At 51.2% G+C, this 22,319-nt stretch overlaps 2 protein-coding genes across 9 annotated transcripts in view; both read right to left on the bottom strand.

The window, feature by feature from the left end:
• CELF5 (CUGBP Elav-like family member 5) overlaps positions 1-14,382 on the bottom strand; it is a 42,336-nt gene extending 27,954 nt beyond the window's left edge. For all 8 annotated transcript variants that reach the window (XM_019744226.2, XM_074337556.1, XM_074337557.1 and 5 more), the window contains exon 1: positions 13,974-14,382. In XM_019744226.2, the coding sequence (XP_019599785.2) occupies positions 13,974-14,232 (259 nt within the window). In that variant the 5' untranslated portion in view covers positions 14,233-14,382. The remainder of the gene's footprint in view (positions 1-13,973) is intronic.
• A 99-nt stretch (positions 14,383-14,481) lies between these two features.
• NCLN (nicalin) overlaps positions 14,482-22,319 on the bottom strand; it is a 29,000-nt gene continuing 21,162 nt past the window's right edge. Inside the window, exon 15 of the mRNA XM_074337553.1 lies at positions 14,482-14,628. Within this exon, the coding sequence (XP_074193654.1) occupies positions 14,584-14,628 (45 nt within the window). The 3' untranslated portion in view covers positions 14,482-14,583. The remainder of the gene's footprint in view (positions 14,629-22,319) is intronic.

The following is a 22,319-nucleotide window of genomic DNA, read 5'->3' as shown; positions in this document are numbered from 1 at the left end:
AGAGAAGTAAGGAGAGAGAAACGCCCAGAAAACGACCAACGAGATCAAAGGTATTTTGAAAGATGTTTGCCGGAGGAGGGGTGAGGTCCCCTGGGATGGACACAGGGGTCTGGGCCTTGCCTCCCTAACCTCTGTGGGCCTCATTTTCACTGCCTATGAAATGAGACCATCATTCGCTGCTCCGATGCTGTTGGACCCTGTGTCCTTCATCCCCAGCTTCCCCCACTCATGGTCTCTGTCTCTCTGCTTCCCCTTACCTTGGACCCCTGTGCAGAGCTCTTGGAACAGCTCTGTGATGCCCACTTTCACCCCAGGCAGGAGCTAATTAGAGCTATGACCTGCTGGGCTGCACTCACCACAGGGCCTGCTTTCACCATCTGGGCTGGGTGATGGGGAGGGTTCCCTGCCCAGGCCTCAGAGGTCCCCTGGAACCCTGGGGAGGGGGTCACTGGGCAGAGCTGTGCACGGTTTCTAGCATTTTAAAAACCATTTGTAAAATGTAAAATGGTGTACCCATTGTGGAGAACAGTTTGGCAGTTCCACAAAAAAGTTAAATACAGAATTACCGTACGATCCAGCAATTCCACTCCTGCATATCTACCCAAAAGAACTGAAAACAGTGACTCAAACAGAAATTTGCGCACCCATTTCACAGCAGCATTACTCACAACAGCCAAAAGGTGGAAACAACCCAAATATCCATCAACAGATGATGGATAAACAAAATGTGGTCCACCCATACAATGGAAGATTATTCAGTCCTAAAGGGAAGGAAGTTCTGACACCTGCTACAACATGGACGAACCTTGAGGACATTATGCTCAGTGAAACAAGTCAGACACAAAAGTATAAGTACTGTATGATTCCCCTTATAGAAAGTCCCCAGAGGGGTAAAATCCATAGAGACAGGAAGTAGGTGGTGGTGCCAGGGTCTGGGGAGAGGGAGGAAAAGTTAGTGTTTAATGGGGACAGAGTTTCAGTTTGAAAAGATAAGAAACTTCTGGAGATGATGGTGGGGATGGTCGCTTAACAATGTGCTTAATGCCACTGAGCTATACACTTAAATACTGTCAACTTTGTATGTATATTTTACCACAATAAAAGAATTATAATTGGGATATATTACAAACACCACCACCCCAAAAAGCACAGAACATGTAAGTGTACAATGTAACAAATACAGTCATGTGACCATTTCACAGATCCAGAAATAGAGCACGGCAGCCACCAGAAGCCCCAGTGTTCCTCCCACCCTACAATAATCTCCTTCATTCCCAAGAGGTGATTGCTATCCTGCTCTTGTGATAACCAGGTCATTGCTTTCATCGTGGTTTCCCACCCCACATGCATCACTAATCAGAGTAGTTGAGTGCTTCTCAGTGTTGAAGTATGTAAATGGAATCATAGCACATGTCCACTTTTGTGTCTGGCTTCTTCCACTCAACAGTAGGTGGTCATGTGTATCAGGGATTAATTCCTTTTTGTTTCTGTGTAATATCTTATCCCATGAATATACTACAAATGGTTATCCATTCTTCTCTGGATGGGCATTTAGGCTGTTCACTCTTTAGGGCAATCATGATAAAGCTTCTATGGAACATTCTTGCATATATATTTTGACGCACAAAAGCATATCCAAGAATGGGACTGCTGGTGATAAGGTTGGTATATGTTTAGCTTTAACTGAGTCTTTCAAACAGTTTTCCAAAGTGGGTTGTACCAATGTATAGCCCACCAATGGGGTCTGAGAATCCTATTAAATGCTTCATTCTCACCAATTTGGTTTTTTCAGGCTTTTAAATGTTAGTCATTATGGTGGGTGTGTCACTGTATTTCAGTGACATTGTAACATACACTCCCAGAGTTATTAATGAAGCTGGGCGCCTTGTTGCTTTGTAGTTCTTTACATATTATGTGCACTTAGCTGTTTTTGGTTATGGGTGATGCAAACATCTTCTCCCGATCCATGACCCATCTTTCTATTATTTTTCTGTGTGTGTATTTCTACTTTCTGAATTTAATTCCCTAAGGTCTTCAGGAAAATGAGAGATGCTAAGACAACTAGTACTAAGACCTGAGAGAAATTAGGCATGGCTGGGAAGAAATTGGGCTGCAGTGATATGTAAAATAGGGGCAGAACCCTTCCTTCTTGGGTCCTTTCTTGCCTGTGGAGCCCTGCCTGCAGAACAGGGAGTGTGCTGGCCCTGGGAGGGTAGGAACGGACCCCCGAGCAACCTTCTGAGGCCATCATCCTCTGAGTCTGGAAGTTATGCTGCAGAGGAAGAAACAACAGACGTGTGAGCCGCTGTCCCTGGTGCTGAAACGTTTCCCTGTTCTCTTTGCCCAATCTCTTCTGGGCTTCTTAGTTTTTCTTTTCTAATTGGTGAAAGTGTGTGATGTTTACCCGATTCTGGACAAACGGAGCCTTGGTTTTAGTTCCTGACAGGGCTGAATTGTTTTTCCCCTCCCTCCAATTCATATATATGTTGCTGTCTTAATCCGCAGGACCTCAGATGTGGTCCTTATTCGGAAATAGTCATTGCAGATGTAATTAGTTAAGATGAGGTCATACTGGATAAGGGTAAGCCCTAATGCAATAGAACTGGTGTGCTCATAAAAGGGGGAAAATCTGGACACGGAGACACACACACAGGGAGAACGCCATGTGAACACAAAGGCAGAACCCCAGGTGATGGATTGACAAGGCAAGGAGCAGTAAGGATTGCCAGCAGCACCAGAAGCTGGGAGAGGGTCCTGCATCAGATTCTCCCTCAGAAGGAACCAACTCTATTGACACCTTGATCGAAGACTTCCAGCCTCCAGAACTGGATCCTCTGAAAGAAACCTCAGCCCACTCAATGCTCACATCAGGCGAGCCTTTCACCCTGATTCCAACCTTGGCCACCCCTACCCCACATACCAGCCCTGTCAACCACAAGGGGACTGAAGCCCAGTGTCCAGCAGCCCCTCCCCCAGCTGTCTGAGCACTGAGGATGAACTGAGGGGTGGGGCAGGTAGAGGGCAGTCCCACCTGCAAAAACCGGCAGGCAGAACACTCAGCACTTGACAATCCTATGGTTCCCTTCACATCCACCCCCATTTTCAAAGTCTGGACCAGGGCTGGTCGGGGGAGGGGAGGTCAGTGCCCACAGATCTCTTGAGACCCAAGGGTAGAGCAGGGACCAATGGGGGAAATTCTCGGGGAGCAAGAGATTTCCTCCATGTAGGGAAGTTCCCCAATGACTATATCTGCCTTATCACAGCTCTCTTGGTAGGGAAGGAGCTCCCCATCCCTAAAGGTAAGCAAGCAGTGGCTCCACAGAGAGGAAACTGTCTGTAGGGAGTCTGAGGGTCCCACTTAATGCCAAGATCCTCTGCTCTCTGCTCCAAGATCTGAGCTTTTGGGATTTCATGATTCAAAATTGTAATAATGATAATAATAGTCGATGTCCACTGAGCCCAAGGCATCTTATGGGGGTACGTCACCCATATCAACCCTTTGAATTCTCAGACTAGACCGAGATAATGGCACTATTGTTTCTATTATTAGCCCCATTTTACAGATGGGAAAACTGAGACACCAGCTGTGGAGTCATCTGCCTGGTGTCATCGAGTGACAGGGGTCAAAAACGTCTGAGTTTCAGAAAATTCCAGGGCACTAAGGACTACTTTAGTTGCTGAAGCTTGTTACACTAATCGAATGGCCTAAAAACGTTTTTAAAATGAAAAGAAAAAACTGGTTTTCCTTCTTACTATTTATAGTCCTTATTTTCGTGCATAAGTCTGGGGGTTTTGTCACTTCCCAGGGAGTTTGGTACATCCAGGATGGACCTGATGGGTGCTGGCCATGTCCCTGGCTGTACCCTGACCCTGTCCACACCCCACATTTGGCCTTTCACTGACCACCTTTGAACATACAATTTCCTTGGTCTACACATCCTCACCCTCATCTATGTCTGGCTTATTTCTCCTCAACCTTCAGGTCCCAACTGAGTTGCCCCCTCCTCTGGGAAGCCTCCCCATCCTCAACTGATATTGGGTGAGACACCTCATGGGCTTTTCCTGTGCCTGTGTGTCCCCCATCACAGTTCTGGTCACTCATGCTATAACTGCCGAGTCGTGTGTTATTTGCCCTCACAGGACTGTAAACCCCCTGAGGGTGGAGACATGGTATGTCCCAGTCACCCACGTGTCCCACCCAGCACTGGGCCTACCACACAGTGTGTACTCAGTAAGAATTTGGCCACTGATCATGGTCTCCATCCTGGTCCAGCCCCATCTCTCACATGCACAGGGGCAGTTTCCTCTGCCCTGGTTCCCCAGCTTCCATCCTAGCCCCCCAGTTTGTCCTTTCCACAGCAGTCACCAGAAAGTGCCTGTGAGCACCGAGTCAGGTTATGTCCCCACTCTGCACACAGCCCTCCAGGGCTCCCAAATCCCTCTTGGTAAAAGCCCAAATCCTCCCTGTGACCCACAGAGCCCTGCACGACCTGCCCCCATCTCTTCCCTCTCTCCCCCTCTCATACTCTGCCGCAGCAACGCAGGCTTCCTCACTGCTCTTCCACCACACCAGACATGGTCTTGCCCCAGGACCTTTGCACATGTTCTGAAATGTGCTTCCGCTAGACCTCCAGATGGTTCACTCTCTCACTTCCTTCAGGTATTGGCTCAAATGTCCTCTTTAGTGAAATCTTATTTGAGCACATGTTTAAAATTACACCCCTCAACCATCCCCCACCCTGTTCTATTTTCTTCCAGTGTCCTTATCACCATCTCACATGCCATATATTCTATTTGTTTATTTCTGTCTCCCCCAATGAAATGTACCTTCCACGAGGACAGGGTTTTTTTATGTGTTTTGTTCAGTGCTGGATCTCCAGTATCTAAATAGCGCCAGACACACAGTAGGTGCTCAATAAATGCTTGTTGATTGAATTTATTTTGTTTCCAAACTGACCTAATATCAAGACCACCTCCTTAAGGGCAGGGACCACATTTGATCCATCTTTATCCCTCCCCTTCCCCTCCCATGCCTACCACAGGGTCAGTCAACATTTTCTGAGCACCCACTATGCACCAGCTGCACTGGGGAAACAGATGCAGGAAACACACCCTTGTTTCTCTTCTCTCTGATCCCCAACATCTCCTCATCTCCCCAGCCAGGACCCCAACCACGACCAGTCATGTGACCCCCCCCATCTCAAATCTTTTGATCCCAAACCTCTGCGTGCCAGTACACCATGTTCTTGGTCTTCAACTTCAGCTCTATAATCTAGTGGCAAAAGAAGGGGCTCTAACCCTGCCCAATGCCTTTCTGCTGTGTAATCTTGGGCTAGCCACTTAAACTCTCTGAGCCCCCATTTTCTCATCCATAAAATATAAGTCATACTACTATCCATTAAGGATTATAGGAAACACTCCCTTGCTGTGGGGCCATCTCTCCACCAGCCACCTGCCCCTGGCCATCCTCTCCACCAACTCCTCCACCCTCTCATCCTGAGGCTGTCCCCCACTTTGCTGAGAACAATGAGGTTGATGGGTCCTTTCCCCTATTCACTGTCCCTCCCCACACTTATAAATTCATCAGTTCCTGCCCAGGAGGGCAAGGACTCACACTCCTGGACCCCACCGTTGAAAGCACTGTCTCCTGCTGACCTCTGACCTCCATGGCTGCTGCTCCTCAGACTTTTTTGTTGCCTCCTCCTCTGTCCTAGCCTTCCATGTTGGGGCCTCTCATGGCTCTTCTGGACACCCACCAATCTCCCAACAGCCATCTTGACTCCTCCCAGGGGTGTAGTCACAATTACTGAACCAATGATTCGCTCATCCTTAGACCCACCCATCCACCTGTCCATGAAACCATCCATCCACCTATCCATCCACCCATTCATCTATCCATCCACTCATCTACCAACCATCCATCCACCCACTCATCAACCCAATCCATCCATCTATCTATCCATCCATCCATCTATCCATCCACTCATCCATCCATCCATCCATCCATCCAACCATCCATCCACTCACTTACCCATCCACCCTAGAGCAGGGTCTCCCTCCTCAGCACTGCTGACACTGGGGCTGAATCATTCTCTGTGGGGGAGCACCCCGAGTACTGTGGGGTGTTGAGCAGCATCCCTGGCCCCACTCACTCAATGCCAGGAGCACCCCCAGTTGTGACAATCATGGATGTCCCCAGATATCACCCAGTGTCCCCTGGGAGCAGGGTCGCCATGGGTGACACCCACTTCACAAGAACCCTCCCTCTTCCTCACCTCCCCACCCCCACCAACAATAATGATAATCTGACATCTTAAATATGTCTCCAGCAAGATCCTCCTCTCCATGCCCATGGCCCAGGCCCAGCTCAGGCCTCACTCTCTCCCACCTGGGTCACAACTGGCCGCCTCTATGACTTTTGGCCTCCCACCCTGCCCCTATCCTTCTTCCACATAGGCCACAGGAATAAAGAAATATTCCCCCACCCAGCTCTGATCTGACTATGTCTTCCCTAGCTCTAAACCCTGCCACAGCTCCTCAGTGCCCTCAGGTCAAAACCAAGATTGCCAGTCTTTACAGCCTTCCCCAACCTGTCATCTGACCTCTTCTCTCAACATTTCCCTCCACTGCCTTAACTTGGATCCTCTTGTAATTCCCCAGACACAGTCTCCTTCATGCCCCCAGGTGCCTGACTTTGGAATTCCAACCCCTCCCAAATATCCAGCTGCGTTCTAAGGCTCTCTGTTCCTCAGCTTCCCCATCCAAAAAATGGAAGACCCAGAGTCCACATTCTCCAGATTCTGGAGAATGATCCCCTTAGGGGACCCTGTCCTTCTACTGCCCACAGCCCTCCAGGGCTCCCACCTCCCATGGGGCAAAAGCCCAAGTCCTCCCCGAGGCCCACATGCTTCTACACACTCTGGCCCAGTTACCTCCCTGCCATCTCCTCCTCCCTCTCTCCCTTGCTCACTTTGCTCCAGCCACACAGGTCTCATCACTGTTCTTGCAACATGTCAGACTCATTCTGACCTCAGGGCCTTTACACGTACTGTGTCCTCCTCCTGGAATGCCTTTCCCTTGGCTTTGGAATAACAGCTTTCTTATCTGTCATTCAGGTCTCATCCCAAATGTCACCTCCTCAGAGAGGCCAGCTTTGGCCACCCAAGGTAAGTTGTCATCCTCAACACTCATCTGGTTTTGTTTCCTTCACATCAACTCACTCCTATCTAAATCTTATTTATGTGTTTACTGGTTTATTGTCAGTCCCTCTTCCCCACTGGATTGCTTGGTGTGCCCAGAGCCTACCTCAGTGCCTGGCACATCATAGAGACTTGATAGCTGTTGACTACCCATCTGACTGCATGGCTATGTATTGATACGAACAATGTGCAAGACATTACTCAGAATAATTACATTCATTACATTATATAAGTGAATTACAACTTTTACAACTACTCTGTGAGACAGCTATCAATACTCTTTCTCTTACAAATGAGGAAGCTAAGGCTCAGTAAACATGAAGTGGCTTGTCCAAAATCACACAGAAATAAATCAGAGCCGGGAATGGAAACCACAAGTCTGTCAACCGGCAAAGCTGATGGGCATTCCCATTCACCAGGTGAGGAAGAAGGTGGTAAATGTTGGGGAGATGTCCATCTTCTATCCTTCAGTCCACACATCCATTCATCCATTCCTCCATCCATCCATTTATGATCCATCCATTCACCCACCCATCCATCAATCCATTCAGCCTTCCATCCATCTACCGACTCTGTCATCCACCAGTGCATTGATGCATCTACCGATCATTGCCATCATGCATCCATTCATGCCTACATTCATCCACTCACTTATTCATTTCTCGCTCGCTCTTAGCCAGCCCACCTTCCCACATCCCACCTCTCCTCCATACTTCCATCCTCTCATTCCCTCATGCCATTCACATGCTCCACTTCCAAATTGCAAACAAGACGCAGTCCCTGCCCTCAGAGAGCTTACGTCTAAGCGATGATCTCCATGACCCCAGACCAACAAGACTACTGCTAGGTCAGTGTCTTCCATGTCTAGCAGCCCCTCCCTTTGGCCTTGGTCACCTTCAGTCCGAGGACAGACAGACTCCCTGGATGGCTTTCACCCTGAGTCTACATCTCTACAATCTCCTTTTCTGCCTCCTCTATTATCCTTCCAAAGTGGGTCAAGGCTCAGGCTGGGAAGTGTGATGCCTAGCTATACTGCTGTGTGATTTGGGGCTGGGTGTTGGCCCGCTCTAAGCCTCAATTCATTACCTGATCCATGTGGCAGAGGGGAACCTGGTTCTTTAAGAACCATTGCCATCTGAACACATCTGCTCTTTTGCATTCCTCTTTTCCCACACTGTGATCCTTGCCCTGAGGAGATTTCATTTTATCCATCCAGGTGTGTAGGAAGTGGACATCTCCTGAATAAGGCTCAGAGGCTGGAAAGAGGCTGGCGGTGGCAGTGGCAGGTAACAGGACATGAAACTCCATTTCCATGCAGGTCTGAGATCCTCCCCTGCTCTAAATTCTTCCATGGCTCCCTAGTGGCCTCAGGAAAGAGTCCAAGCTCAGTCCAGCATCAGAGGCTTTTCAGGGTCCAGCTCATGCTGACTTTCTGGCCTCATCTCCCATGCCTCACCTAATTCCTCCTCTACTCCAGCTGTGCCCCTTCATACCTCCAGGGCTTTGCAAACCCAGTTCCTTCTGCCCATATCCATATGGACAGAGACATCCACCTAGCTGACTCACTGCTGTGTTTCACACCTATCATAGGGCCTAGAACACAATAAGTGCTTCTGTGAATAAATAAATGAAATGCTTTCTCCTCCTGCAAACTCCTATTCATCCTTCAAAGCCCAGTTCTAATGCCCCTCCTCCATGCAACTGGATTCCCCAGGCAGAGTCCCTGATTCCCTATCCAGATCCCTCAACCTTGCATCCCTCCCTCAGACCCAGCCCTGACCACTATGACTGTAGGTGTCAATGTCTAGTTGTCTCTCTCTATCAGAGGACCCTTGGACCTCTTTTGCCCAGTATAAGGCAAGTCTCCAAATGGCTTTCAGGAAGTGCTGACTGACTGAGTGAGTGAATGAATGAATGAGTGAGTGAGTGTGGTCCTACTACATGTTCATGATGGCTAGGTTCTCATCTGCCAATATCAGGGGTAAAAGAGATAGGAACCTATTTCAGAGATAGCTCCTGCGTCCACTCCCAATGCCAGAACCTTTCAGAAGAGTCCTGCCATATAAGCCCCACATCAGAAGGGGACCCTGGGGTTCCCAAGACCCTTTTCTTCTTTCCCACCAGGGCAATAGCTTCATCTTCCCCCCACCTGAAGCTTCCAGAGTTAGTGCTCCTCTGGGCCTTTACACATGCTGTTCTCTCTGTCAGAAACACCTTTTCCCATCAACAGATCCTTCTCAGCTGAGTCACATAACATGCCTAACTCCCACTGACCAAGCATGAACCAAGCATGCTAAAACCTTAACTGCCATTCCCATCCTCACCTTCCGAAAACCCTCTGAGATGGGAGGCCCCAATGATCTCTCCATTCTATAGTGACAACACTGAGGTTGAAGAGACAAAGACGCCTGCCCAAGTCCACATAGCCGGTAAGATGCAAAGAAACACCAAGCTCTTAATTGCTCTCCCACACTGACTACCTCCTCCAGGAAGCCCTCTTGGCCCCCATACCTGCAGGGGCAGGGCCTCCTCTGGGTTACCCCTGACGATGTGTGTGTGTTTCCACCATCATAGCCCTGCCATCATCACCTTGCAACCTCCTGGCTCCTCACTGTGTCCCCTCACCAGACTGGTTCTGGGCTGAGGAGGGGTCTGGTTGGTGTCCAACATTGTATCCTGGGTTTAGAATGGGGCCTGGTACACAGCAAGTGCTCAGTAAATGTTGGTCATGTGGGTAGATGGATTCATATCTTGCTGACTCCCACAGAAATTCCTGTGTGCATGGAATCCTCGCTCCACACAAATGCAGGCACACAGTATGTGCTCAATCAATGTCCTCTGCCTGATGGAGGGCAGAAACGATGTCACAGTCACTTGTAAGGCCTCGGGAGCCTCATAAAAGCCTGTTAAATCAATGAAGAATGAGAGGCTGGGGAAACTGAGGCACAGAGCGAGGTGTGCCTGGCACAAAGCCATATAGCCAGCCCCTGTGGCTCACGCCCAGCCCCCCTCCCCAGCCACTATCCCCTGTGCTGCCCCAGGGAGAGTGACTCCTTCCTGGGTACCCCGCCAGGCAGCCCCTGCCAGCAGCCTAGCCCACCGTCTCCCTGGGGCTGGCACGTCACACTCGGAATCTCACGCCTCAGAGCTCAGCGTGCTCTAGCCTCCCCTCCTGCCACTGAGCAGAGCAGCTGGTGCTCCCATGGAAACCACAGGCCCCCCCCAGACCCCCCCACCTTCACCAGCCCCCCTTACAACCTCCGCTTTAAGACAAATATTGTCATTAACATGCAAATGCATATGCGATTACCATAAATGGGAGGCAGGGACAGCGGCAGCGGCCAGCGAGCCCTATCGCCAGGGTGGGCATTAATAGTCAGCTCTGATCAGGGGAGAGGGACACCTCAGGGTCACTACAGGCACCCAGCCCCCTTGGAGGGAGAGTCCTGGAGGGGGCCTGTTGGGGGCTAGAGGTGGATGATGACGACACCAGCCACTGGGAGCCCTATCCCAGCCCCCAATTCCTGGCCTGAGCCCCTAGTTGAACTGGGGGAACTGGGGGCGGTCCCCTTTCTCTGGAGGAAGCACAGATCTAGGGGATGGGAGTGGGCCTGGGCCTCCCTGCTCCCCCTTCTCCATCTCTCTCTCTTACTCCCACCCTCTCTTCCTCTCCTTGTGTATGTGGAGAGGGGGGACTCCCTCTGTCTCTCCCTCCCTTTCTTGCTCCCTCTGTCTCTGTCTCCATCTATCTCTCTTAAAAACAAAAAAAGTCAGTACCCAGGAGCCTGCTCTCTTTCTGAGGATCCCTCACTTCTTGCTGTCTCCCCAACCCCTATCTGTCCAATCCCCAGATCTCAGGGGCTCCACTAGCTCCCTTGCCTTTCTCTTGGTCCCAGCAAGACCCCCATGGCACAGGCCCTTAGGAATTGGAGTGCCCGTCCCACTCCTGGCTGTGGCTTTCAGATGTCACAGTCCCCTCTCCCACACCATCTTTGAGGAGCCTCACTCTCGGCTTGGTGGAACCCTTCCTCACACACATTTACTTCTGCTTCCCCTGGTTTGGGAGGGAGACAGGTGGGTGACAGCGGGGAGGGCATTTCTGGTTGGTCCTTGGGACCCAGTAGTTTTCCCCTCTGCGTCTCAGTTTCCCGTTTATATGGAATGTGCTGATGTTTGCAAGCCCCCCTCAGTGGCGATCCCTTTGATGGGGGATCAAACAGGCTCCTGAATGTGGAAATCAAGGGTGATATGGTCATGAGGATAATGACGACACTGGGAGGTCACTGCGACCACAGTGGATGTTTTCACTTAACCCACTTTGGCCCTTTCAGCTGCCCTGGTGCCGAGTTTCATGGGATCTCCCAGCATTCAGTGGCCCAGAAGGCTCTGGGGGGGATTTAATTTATCTCCACCCCCTGGGGTCCACAACCTCCACACCTGCTGCTCTCTGCCAGTACTAACAGGGGGCACTCTGGTCAGTTGGCTCCCCAGAAACTACACCAGTTAAGTATTAGTGGGGGAGGTCCAGGGACCCCTCAGACTTCCCATTCATTATTCCACCTCCCTTTGCCTGAGGCCCAGAGAGGGGCAGCCACTAGCCAGAAGTCACACAGCTGAACCCCAAACACAGGCCTCCATTCCAGTTGCACTTCAAGACACCCCCACCTCCAGCTTGCCTCCCACAGTGAGGTTCCTCCAGGCCCAGCATGGGTGGGACTAGGAGGGGGATCTATTCTTGACCTGAGGGTATTGGGGTGGACAGCAGGGGAAGCCTTCCATCCTTGCTACCCTCAGGCCCTGCATCCAGGACTCAGACTAGCCCAGGGCCCCTGTGAAGAGGAGGGTGAGAACTGGCTGTCATGGACAGGCTGCTTCCTAAATGTTCAGCCTCCAAAGAAAGAATGGGAAAGACCCTGAGACATCCCCCCCAGCCCAACATTCTCCAGCCAGAAAAAAATAACCCTACATTCATGGGGCCCTGCTCTGCTGACAGAAGGGGAAGCTGAGACTCCGGCCCAGGTAAACATTCAACCACAGCCCCCCCCCACCTCTCCTTGCTTGGGGGGGGGGTGTCTTTCCAGGGGAGATTTAAAAATGAGAAAGGGTATATCTCTATAACCCATCTGTTTCCCTGACCCAGAGTTCTCCAGCAGCCTTTCAACATTTGGGGGGCCATGTGGACAACCCCCCCACTCCCATCAAAATCTTTCTAGAAATAGGCCCTTCCGATATACCAGGGGGTGAGGGCATGTGGACAGAGCCCTCTACACAGCTGTGGACCCCTGAGCTGGACTCGTGGGCTAGAGTGAACCCTCTGCCCTCCTAGGCCACATGGAGGAGTTAGATTTTCCAAGCCTTTTTTTTTTTTTTTGGTGATGGTTGGATTTGAAAAAAGGTGGGGGATGGGAGGTGTTTCTTTTCTCCCCAGGGTACCAGCTGAGGGTCTAGTTGAAATGAAAGGCCTGGGTTCTGTCCTACCAGACTCTCCCTATGGTCTGCTCCCACCCATCACTCATTCATTCATTCATTCATTCATGCATTCATTCAACAAACCTGTATTCATGATTACCATGCCTGCAACACTGAGGGGAGGATAGGGATAAATGGATATGAACTAGGTCATAGGCCCTAGTCCACCCCGAAGGCCCCCGAGGCCAGCCGGACCTGCCACAAAGCCTCCACCATCCCCAGCCTCAGTCTCCAACACCCAACAGGAGAGCTGTCAAAGCCACCCCAATTCAGACTGGTCCCCTGATCTGAGCCCAGGGCTGGGGCCACAGTCCCTGGGCACCTGCTCCCAGCATACCATCAGAGACAGAATCAGGTGGGAGGGAGGCAGGCAGGCCTCCCCAGCCCCCTGCCTCTCCCACTGGCTCGCAGGCCTCCCACGCCTCCCCTGTCCACCCCAGGACCTGACTCTACCAGATGGACGGTCCAGACTCATCATCATTGGCCTCAGACCTCAACACATTGCTAACAGGCTTGGCCAGTTTTAACTTGAGCCAAAGGTGGAGGCAGGGAGCGGGAGGGCAGGGAAATGGAGGGGGGATGCTCATCCAAACAGAGAGGGTGGGCAGGGGGGAGAGCGAACGGTAGCATTTGAACCACCCAAGGCTGGCTGTGCCCCCAGCCTGGCTCAGCTCCCTGTGCCCCCCAACCTCCTCCTGTTTTCTTTGTAGTTACCGATTAGCCTGGGGTCCTGGGCATCCGTGTGTCCCCCGAGGCCAGCCGGACCTGCCCCACCGGCCTGGCTTTGTGAAAATGACCAAAGCAATGGAGTCCAGAGGTGCAAAGTTCCCCGACGGGGCCTGGGGAGGCCGAATGAATGGGGGGGGGAGGGTGGCTTTCAGGCAGCTCCCCCAGCAAAGGGGCAGGAAAGAGTGGGTGAGGGAGGGAGGAAGGGGTGGGGGTCTGGGGGAATAGAAGGGAGGAGAGAGAGAGAGAGAGAGAGAGAGAGAGAGAGAGAGAGAGAGAGAGATGTTGGGGGGGAGAATGGGAGGTAAAGGGAAATGGGAGAGTAGAGAAAAGGAAAGAGAGAGAGGGAGAGAGGATGCCGGAAGGTGGGGAGGGAGGGAGAGGGGGCGGAGGAGGGGAGGGGGCCAGCTCAGATCTGTCAGCTGCACCCCCAGAGAGGGGAGGAGGGGTGGGTGGAAGGGGGGAGAAATGATGCTGTGGCAGAGGCAAGCAGTGGGAGGTGAGGAGAGGAGGGCTGGGGGAGAGAAGATGCCGGAAGGTAGGGTGGGGAGGAGAGGGGAGGGGAGGGGGGGCGCCCACCTTTGTGCATGCCCGTGTAGGGGTCTTTGAGCACCGTGAGCTCATAGATGCGGCCGAACTGCTCGAAGAGAGGCTTAAGGTCCTTCTCGTCCAGGTTGCGTGGGATCTGGCCCACGAAGAGCTTGATGGCGTCCAGGTCCTTCATGCCGTCGGGCTGCCCCCCGGGGGGCTCGGGCCCACTGCTGCCCACAGGCGAGGGACGAGGCTGCAGGAGCTGCTGTTGCTGCCGGCGCGCCTCGCTCTCCGTCAGGCGGGCCATGGCGGGCGAAGGCGGGCGGCGGGCGAGGGACCGAGCCGGCGGCGGCGGGCGGCGGGCGGACTCGCAGCTGGAGCGACGGACGCCGCCTCCCGCCTCCCTCCCGCCCCGTCCCCGCGCCCTCCTCCCTCTTGAGTACGCCCGCTCGCTCCAGCATCAGGACCACAAAAGGGCGGCTCCGCAGCGGCCCCTGGCGGCTGGCGCGCGCATCGCCATCCCGCCTCCCACCTCCCGCGCGCATCCTGTACCCCTCACCCCTCAATCCACATCCGCGTCCTGGCGCCCAGTCCAGGCAGGGAAACTGAAGCCAGTGGGTCCGCAAACCCCGCCTTCTGGGTGAGTGACGGCGGAGCTTCAGGCAGGACAGACCTGGCTTCCCGGTGGCACTGGCTCCTCCCACTGATAACAACAGGAAAATTAATAAAAGTAGTGCCCAGTCCTACAGGATGCGTAGTAGGCATTTACTGGGCTGCCCTTGGCACTTTTAAGTATACAGCTCATCAATAATAATAATAATAATAATAATAACAATAATAGCAACAAGAAAGAACACTTTGATAATACTATGTGCCAGGCACTGAGCTCAGCACTTCTAAGTTTATAACTTACAGAATAGAAATAGAAATCATTGTGTTATAGCAACAGCAACCAGTAACACTATGTGCACACACTGTTCAAAATATTTCAAAGGATACTGACACATTTGGGCCAACCGCTCTATGAGTATCATATCGCCCCTGCTTAAAACTCTCCAAAATTGTCCTAAAATTAAAGCTGTGTCCTCTGTTCAGTCTTCAAGGTCCTACACGACCTGCCCTCACCTCCTCCCTCTCTCCTCCTCGCTCAGTCTGCTCCTCACACTGCACGGGCCTCCTCACTGTTCCTCCAACACACCAGTCATGGTCCTGCCTCAGGGCCTTTGCATAGGTTGTGCCCTCTGCTCGGAATGCCCTTCTCTCAAATGGTGCATGGCTCATTCTCCAACCCCCATCACTTTCTCTGTCTACCTTCTCTAAACTCGTTCAGCCACCATTATTACCTCCTTTCTCAGCCTTTCTTTTCCCTCCATCGCATTTATACCCATTTTAATTTAATTCTAATATGCTGTATATTCACTGGATTATTGATAAAGCACAGAAGTCTTTCTAGGAGCCAAGATCTGTGCTAACTGCTTGACTTACACAAAGTCATTCAATCCACACAACAAACTCCTGGCGTGATTACAAATAAATAAACAAGATATTTTTAGACTATAATAAATGTAATGAAGGAAACAGAGCTAGGTGAGTGGAGGGAAGGCTTCGGGAGGAAAATTCAGGGAAGGCTGTTTACAGAGAGAACTTTGAGCTGGTGAGCATGGAGCAGCAAGTGTAAAGGCAGGAAGTGTCCTAGCAAGCTGGAGGAACAGTGAGGACACTAAATTAGGGAGAGTCCCACACTGAGCGATGGTTGGGGGGGGCAATCTACCAATCCTGATTTTATCTTAATTTCTAATTTATTTTCTTTATTTTAAAACAAAGACAAAATCAGTAACAATGCTGTGTTGACCAAAGAAAAACTCAGTAATACTGAATTCGATTGAAAATGTTGACATTTTACTCATCATGGATTTTTTGGCATTAATTTTAATTTTAAAAATGTTGCACTAAAATATTCTTTATTGTGTTCATTTTAATTTTAAGAACATATTGCAGTAAAATATTATTTATCTTGATGACCGAGTTTTTTGGCACGCCCTTAAACTTTGCTCCCCAGGAAAGCTCAGCCCAGCCCCTGCCCATTCCTCAAGCAACCATTAAAAGATAAGTCTGTTCCTATACCTGTTTTACAGAGGGGCAAACTGAGGCCAAGGTCACCTGCGAGAGTTCACACAGTGAGAGTTCTGGGATTTGAACCCAGCCAAACCTGACTCTGGAGTCCACACACTTCCCAGCACTGCACACTGTCTTCCCCAAGGCACCGCCTTCCACTTTAGGCAGCCAAGCCTCGGTTTCCTTATTTGTCAAGTGGGACTAAAGAGTGAATAGGGTGAAGCTTTCGGCATGGATTCAGTGAGATAACGGGCGACCCTTAGCATAGTGCCTGGGACATACTTAGCGTTCAATAAATGTCTATTGTCATGACTGTTACAGGCAGCCACCTGACCCCACCCCCAGACAGGAGCAGGGTATCAGGGTTAGGTGAGGAGCAGAGCCAGGGTGAGGGGTCATGGCCTCCCAACAGCGCTCCACCCCTGGTCCCTGGTTCTCAGCTAGCGGCCCCAGGCTGAGCTGGCAGAGCTGAGCCGGAGAAAGGCTCCGTCTCCATGGAGACCCAATCAGGATGCTCAAAGACTTGTGGGCTTTTGATGTGCTGGAGAGTCGTTAAAAAGAATAAAAATAAAAACCCACCAGCCCTCCTGTGAGCCAAAGATGAATTTCCTCAGCCTCTTTCTTCCACCCAAAACAAACTGGGGGGAAGGGACAGGGAGGAGCCCAGTCTAGCTCAAGTGTGACCTCCAGGAACTTAAATTCAGCATCCTACCTCCTGAACAATACTCATCTCTGGAGTTTATTCCCTGACCCAGCTGACACAACTCAGCAGTATCAGGGAACGGGTAAGGGTAGAGAAAAGTGAGGCTGCATGCCTGAAAGCATTTGGAGCCCAGGAGGCGGATTCTCAATTATTATTAGCCAGAGAACACCTGGTCACATCAGCCTCATTGTAGGAGGCCCACAGTTTGAGCTGTTACTAAAGAAGCACTGAGGGTGGGAGCAGAGCCTGTAGGGGGTGCTGGGTCAAAAGTTGCTTGGCTCTCTGAACCCAGTTCCTCATTAACCTGCCCCAGGGCCTTTGCACCTTAGTGTTCATCTCCCAGAATGGGGTTTCTCAAAATACTTACATAAACTTACATAATCTTAAAGGAAAACTGGACATATTGGGGGTCATATTGTTCTCTGTGGGGGCACCCTGGGCACTGTAGAGGTTGAGCTGTATCCCTGGCTCTACCTACTTGGTGCCAGGAGCAGCTCCAGTTGTGACAACCACAGATGTCCCCAGACATCGCCCAATATCCCTTGAGGGGCAGAATCACCCCGGGTAACAACTGCTGATGTGGACAGGTAAGGCGCTTACCTCAGCAGAGGGGCTGGGTTGGGGACAGGGGCAGGGTCCCCCTACACTTCTCACACGTGCATGTGCCAGCCTGGGTGTCCTGCTAAGAATGCAGAGCCTGATCCAATAGGTCCAAGGACTAGGACTTGGACTCTGCATTTCCTCACAAGCCTCCGGGCGATGGGCAGCAAAGTTCTGGGGAGATGTCTGTTGTGTTCCAATCCCAACTTTTCACAGCAAGACTCGTTTCATAGACTGTGGGTGTGAAAAGGGCTGAGCCCCACACAGAGGAGTGAGAAATGGTTCCTGGTCCTTTCTGGGACCTCCCAAACCTTGTTCCCCTCTGCCAACACCGTGGCTTTCTGCTTGGGAGGGAGGTGGCAGGGTCAGCGGAGGTCAGGGTCATTTTGGGGGGGCAGGGTCAGCGGGTATAGGCCCAGCCTGAAGCTGCCCCTGCTGGAGCCTCTGCCCTCTGGTGGTCTCTATACAGCCAGCCTGAGTGATGGTCACCCTCACCCTGTCCCCTCAACCCTTTGGCCTTGCTCCCTCTGTGCCCCCAAGTCCTTTGCTGCCCAGGCTGTCTACGGTTCTTCTGTTCCCAGGAGTTGAAGCACCCCCACCCTACCAGCGCCTAGGGGCTCAGGGTGTGTCTCCTGGGAACACTACATAGAAGTCCCTACCCATCCCAGAAGCCTCCTGTCCTCACACATCTACAGACAGAAAGCAGAGACCTCCAGTGGCCACACCCCTAATTCTACCGCCTCCCCGACTGGGAAGGAGCTGCCTATTCACCCTCCTGCAGATTCTCCCAGGTCCCCAGCCCCACCATTTGGCTTCAGGGATGGGAAAGGATTCCTCATTGGGCCAAGCCCTCACCGGTCCCTCTCTCAACAAACTTCACTCCCTGGACACGGTGTGGGGGTATGAGGTCTGAGGCACAGCTTGGCCACCCCTAAGCCAGCCTGGGGGTTAGGAAAAGGAAGTGAGGGAGGGGATGGCAAGAGGAGAGGAGATCCAGCCCACACCCCTCCCCCAGGGGTCGCGGCCACTTCTCCCTCCATCCCTCCTTTGACATGGCTCTGCCCCTCTGGTCACAGCCCCTGAGACCAGGAGTGGACACCTGCCCTGAAGGGCCAATGAATGCTTTCCCTGGGAACAGAGGAGTCGACACCTACCCTCTGTGGGGCTGAGTGTGTATCATATTGAACTTGGCAGTGTTCAGTAGGTTTGTTTCCAAAGTTAGGGGGAGAAAGAGAGAAACACATTCTCATTTCTGAGTGAGCCAGCCCCAGTGGGTTCCTGTAACGTGATCAAAACTGCATGGGCTCATATATCGTACGATTCCATTCATATGAAAGGTCCAGAACAGGCAAATCCAGAGACAAGAAGTGGGTCAGTGGGTGCCGGGAGCTGGGGAGGAGAGGCGGATGGGGAGTGACTACTAATTGGGATGGGGCTTCTTTTTGGAGTGATGGAATGTTCTGGAACTTGACAGAGGTGACAGCTGCACAACTCCTTGAATAGCCTAAAAACCACTCAGTGGTACACCTAAAAGGGTTAATTTCATGGTATGTGAATATATCTCAACAAAGTTGTTTGTTTGTTTGGTGTTTGTTTTTAACAAAAAACTGTGAATGGCACTTCTGCCTCCCTTTTGCCACAAGACCTCAAGGCAAGATAGTTCACCTGTCTGAATTTCCCTTTCATCTTCTGTAAATTGGAAATAAAAGCAGGTGTGTAATCCCAATGAATAAATGTACAGGGAGGGAGAGAAAAATCCCCACGTGGTGACCTCCGGAGTGATCACGGATTTGGGCAGGACTCACTGGGGGTGTGTGAAAAACTAGAGGGTGGTGTTTGAGGAGTAACAAAGTATTTGCACCGTCTCAAAGTATCTGCCCACAGTTTGCTTATGAATGGGGAGACACCCCATTATTGACACAACCAGGGCTCACAGCCCAGGAATGCACACCGAGGACACATCATCACCACTTTCACTTCATTCTGTGATATGCCCACCCCACCCCCAAATGCCAGCTGAACCCAATCCTATGGAAATATTAGGAAACCCAAAGTGGTGGGCATCCCACAAAGCCTGGTCAGGACTCGTAACAAACGTCATGACAGTGAGACACGAAGACGGGGGCCATTCAGGGTAAAGGCAGCTAGAGAGACAGCACCCGGGATGCACTGCATGATCCGGAGTGTTCTTTACTGTGAAGGACACTGTTGGGGACAAGGGCCAACATTAATCTGTTAACACTATTGAACTGGTGTCAATTTTCTGACCTGGGTGATTGTTCTATGAGGGAGAAGAATGCCCTGGATTTCAGGAAATACACTTTGGCGTTTTTAGGAGTGAAGGGGGTGGAGAGAGAGAAACAGAGACAGAGAGAAAGAGACAGACAGAGACAAAGAAAAGGATAAAACAAAGGTGGTAAAATGTTAACATTTACAGGAGATATGAAGGGTTTAGGAAGTTCTGTGTACTATTCCTATTTCTGACATTGTGTCAAAATGAAAATTTAGAAAATAGAAATGTTTGTGGAATGCTGGGCAATATAGCTAACTTCTCCCTTTAAAGCCACACAGGTAAATTGGCCCCCAGCCCACCCACCCAGCCCAGCTGTGGGCTGGCATCTGTCTTGGGCCCCAGCTGCAAAGCATCATGGTTGCTTCCCTCCTCCTGGGCAGGCAGGCGTGGATTAAGGATGCCATGTGACTTGGGCCAAGGGTGGAGCCTGAGCAGCGCCTGGGGACCACACTTCTCTTAGCACTCCTGCTCAATTTGCTCTGGGCCTTTGTAGGTGTTTAGGATGTTTGGGGTCATTAGTGACTCTCAGAACTGAGATTGAAATGTTTAAAGAAGTCACCAGTGTGTGTCCATTGCAAAATGGATCTGTTCTGCTGTCTGGTAGGGGCCAAAGCTTTTCCACAATGCAAGAGAAGAACAGCATAGAATTTTCCTGTAAACAGCGGTGGGGTGGCGGGGTGGCGGGGTGTGCGTGTGTAAGCATTTCGGGTTTGGCAGGCCACATGGTCTCTGCTGCAGCTGCTCAGCTTTGCCCTTGCAGTGTGCAAGCAGCCACAGAAGACACACAACAGAGTGGGCGTGGCCATGTGCCAATAAAACTTTATTTACAACAGGCAGCGGGCCGGACTAAGTCATGGGTGGCAGTTTGCTGACCTCTAGCCAAATCCACACTCCTTCCCAATGTGCCAAAAGGCACCTACAAGAGTTTGTGATGATGGAAAGTTGGACACAAGCTGTGTCCCTCAGGAGGGATTGGACACAAGGTATTCTCTGAGGATAGAGTACTATATAGCAGTGAAAATGAAACATAAAAGCAAGAGTTAATGCAAGATAAAGACAGTATGTTACCTACGTTTAAGCTGTACAGAAAAAATGCTGAATATTATCTATGTATAAAAGTATATGTAAAAATTATTCATTTAAAAAATGTTTTTATTGGGGAAGTGTGTTTCTCCAGGGCCCATCAGCTCCAAGTTATTGTCCCTCAATCTAGTTGTGGAGGGCGCAGCTCCCTGGCCCATGTGGGAATTGAACCGGCGACCGTTGTTCAGAGCTCACGCGCTAACCAACTGAGCCATCCAAACGCCCCTACAAATTATTTTAAAGAATGAAAAGGATACAAGCAGTTGATGATGCTTCTGGGCAAGAGGGGGAGAGATCAAGGTAGTTACAAGGGACAGCAGCTTGTGTTTTATTGCCTTCAAACAAAGGCCTCTCCCCAGGAGAGGTCAAAGACACTGGATGGGACCCCTTTGGGGTCCTGGTGGAAAATGCAGTACCCTTTAAAGGACGCCTTTGCCCAAACTGTTCGCTGCCACCCAGGGCTGATGGGGGACTCAGGTGGCACTCATGATCCCCGAGGGAGCCTACAGAACGAGCCCTCATGTATCTGGCATGGGCAGCCTGATTTTATTTCATCTTCATAATTATCTCTGCGGAGTCAGTGACCTTTCCAAATACAAGTCAGGCCACATCCTCCTCTCCTTGGGCCACCCCTTCCCCAGTTACCCATCACATTAAGAATAAAATGCAAACAGCTCACCAAGGCCCCTTCAAGCGGCCTGACACGTCCTCCCTCTCTCCCCCTCATCACTCTGCTCCAGCCAAATGAGCCTCCTCACTGCTCCTTCAACATGACAGGCACCATCCTGCCCCAGGGCCTTTGCACAGGCTGTGGCCCCTGCCTGGACCACTGTTCTGGATTCCATGGCTTACTCCTTGTCATTCTGATTTCACTCGAAAGCCCCTTCCTTGGGGAGCCATCACTGTCCATCCCCCGGTATTTCAACTTGTTGTTTGTCTTCCCCAGGGGATTTGGAGCCCCAGGTGGGGACAGCAGCTCTCATTTTCAGCACATTGCAGGGGGGCAAATATTGGTTGACTTCACAGTTGAATGAGACTAATCTGTAGTGGCACGATCAGCAGTTGCCTGGGGACAAGGGCACAGGGAGAGGTTGCAAAGGAGAGTGAGGAAATGGTCACTACCTCGGTGTGGTGATGGCTGCAGAGGTGAGTGAGCCTCGCTGCACGCCCCTCATGCCTACAATGAGCTGTGTAAACAGAAATACTTTAAACATTTTATGAGTCCTATTTTCAAAATGAGATTGCGTGTACATATATCCACATACACTGGGAAACAGGATGAAAACACTTGGACATGTTGATGGCGGCTGTCTTAGCCAGCTGGGTTCCTGGTGGCTTTTGTTGTCTTGGTTACAATCAATGGAACTTTTTGTGTAAAAAAGGGGCTATCAGCCTAGGTTAATATGAGAAGGCAGGCTGTTCTTTCCTCTGACACCTGGGGAGTTTTACCTGAGTCCATGCTGGGACCAAAGACACCTTCCCGTCTTAGCTGGAGGGTGGGAGGTTAGGGGGTGGGGGGAGGCAAGGCAGAGTAGAGAAGGGAGCAGAGGCTGCCATGACCCTGGGGACAAGCTAAGGAAACCTGGGAGCAGTCTCCCCT

This window comes from Rhinolophus sinicus, linkage group LG07, assembly GCF_036562045.2.
Source record: "Rhinolophus sinicus isolate RSC01 linkage group LG07, ASM3656204v1, whole genome shotgun sequence".
NCBI lineage: Eukaryota > Metazoa > Chordata > Mammalia > Chiroptera > Rhinolophidae > Rhinolophus > Rhinolophus sinicus.
The sequence above is the reverse complement of the archived record's forward strand: the minus strand, read 5'-3'. Positions and strand labels throughout refer to the sequence as shown.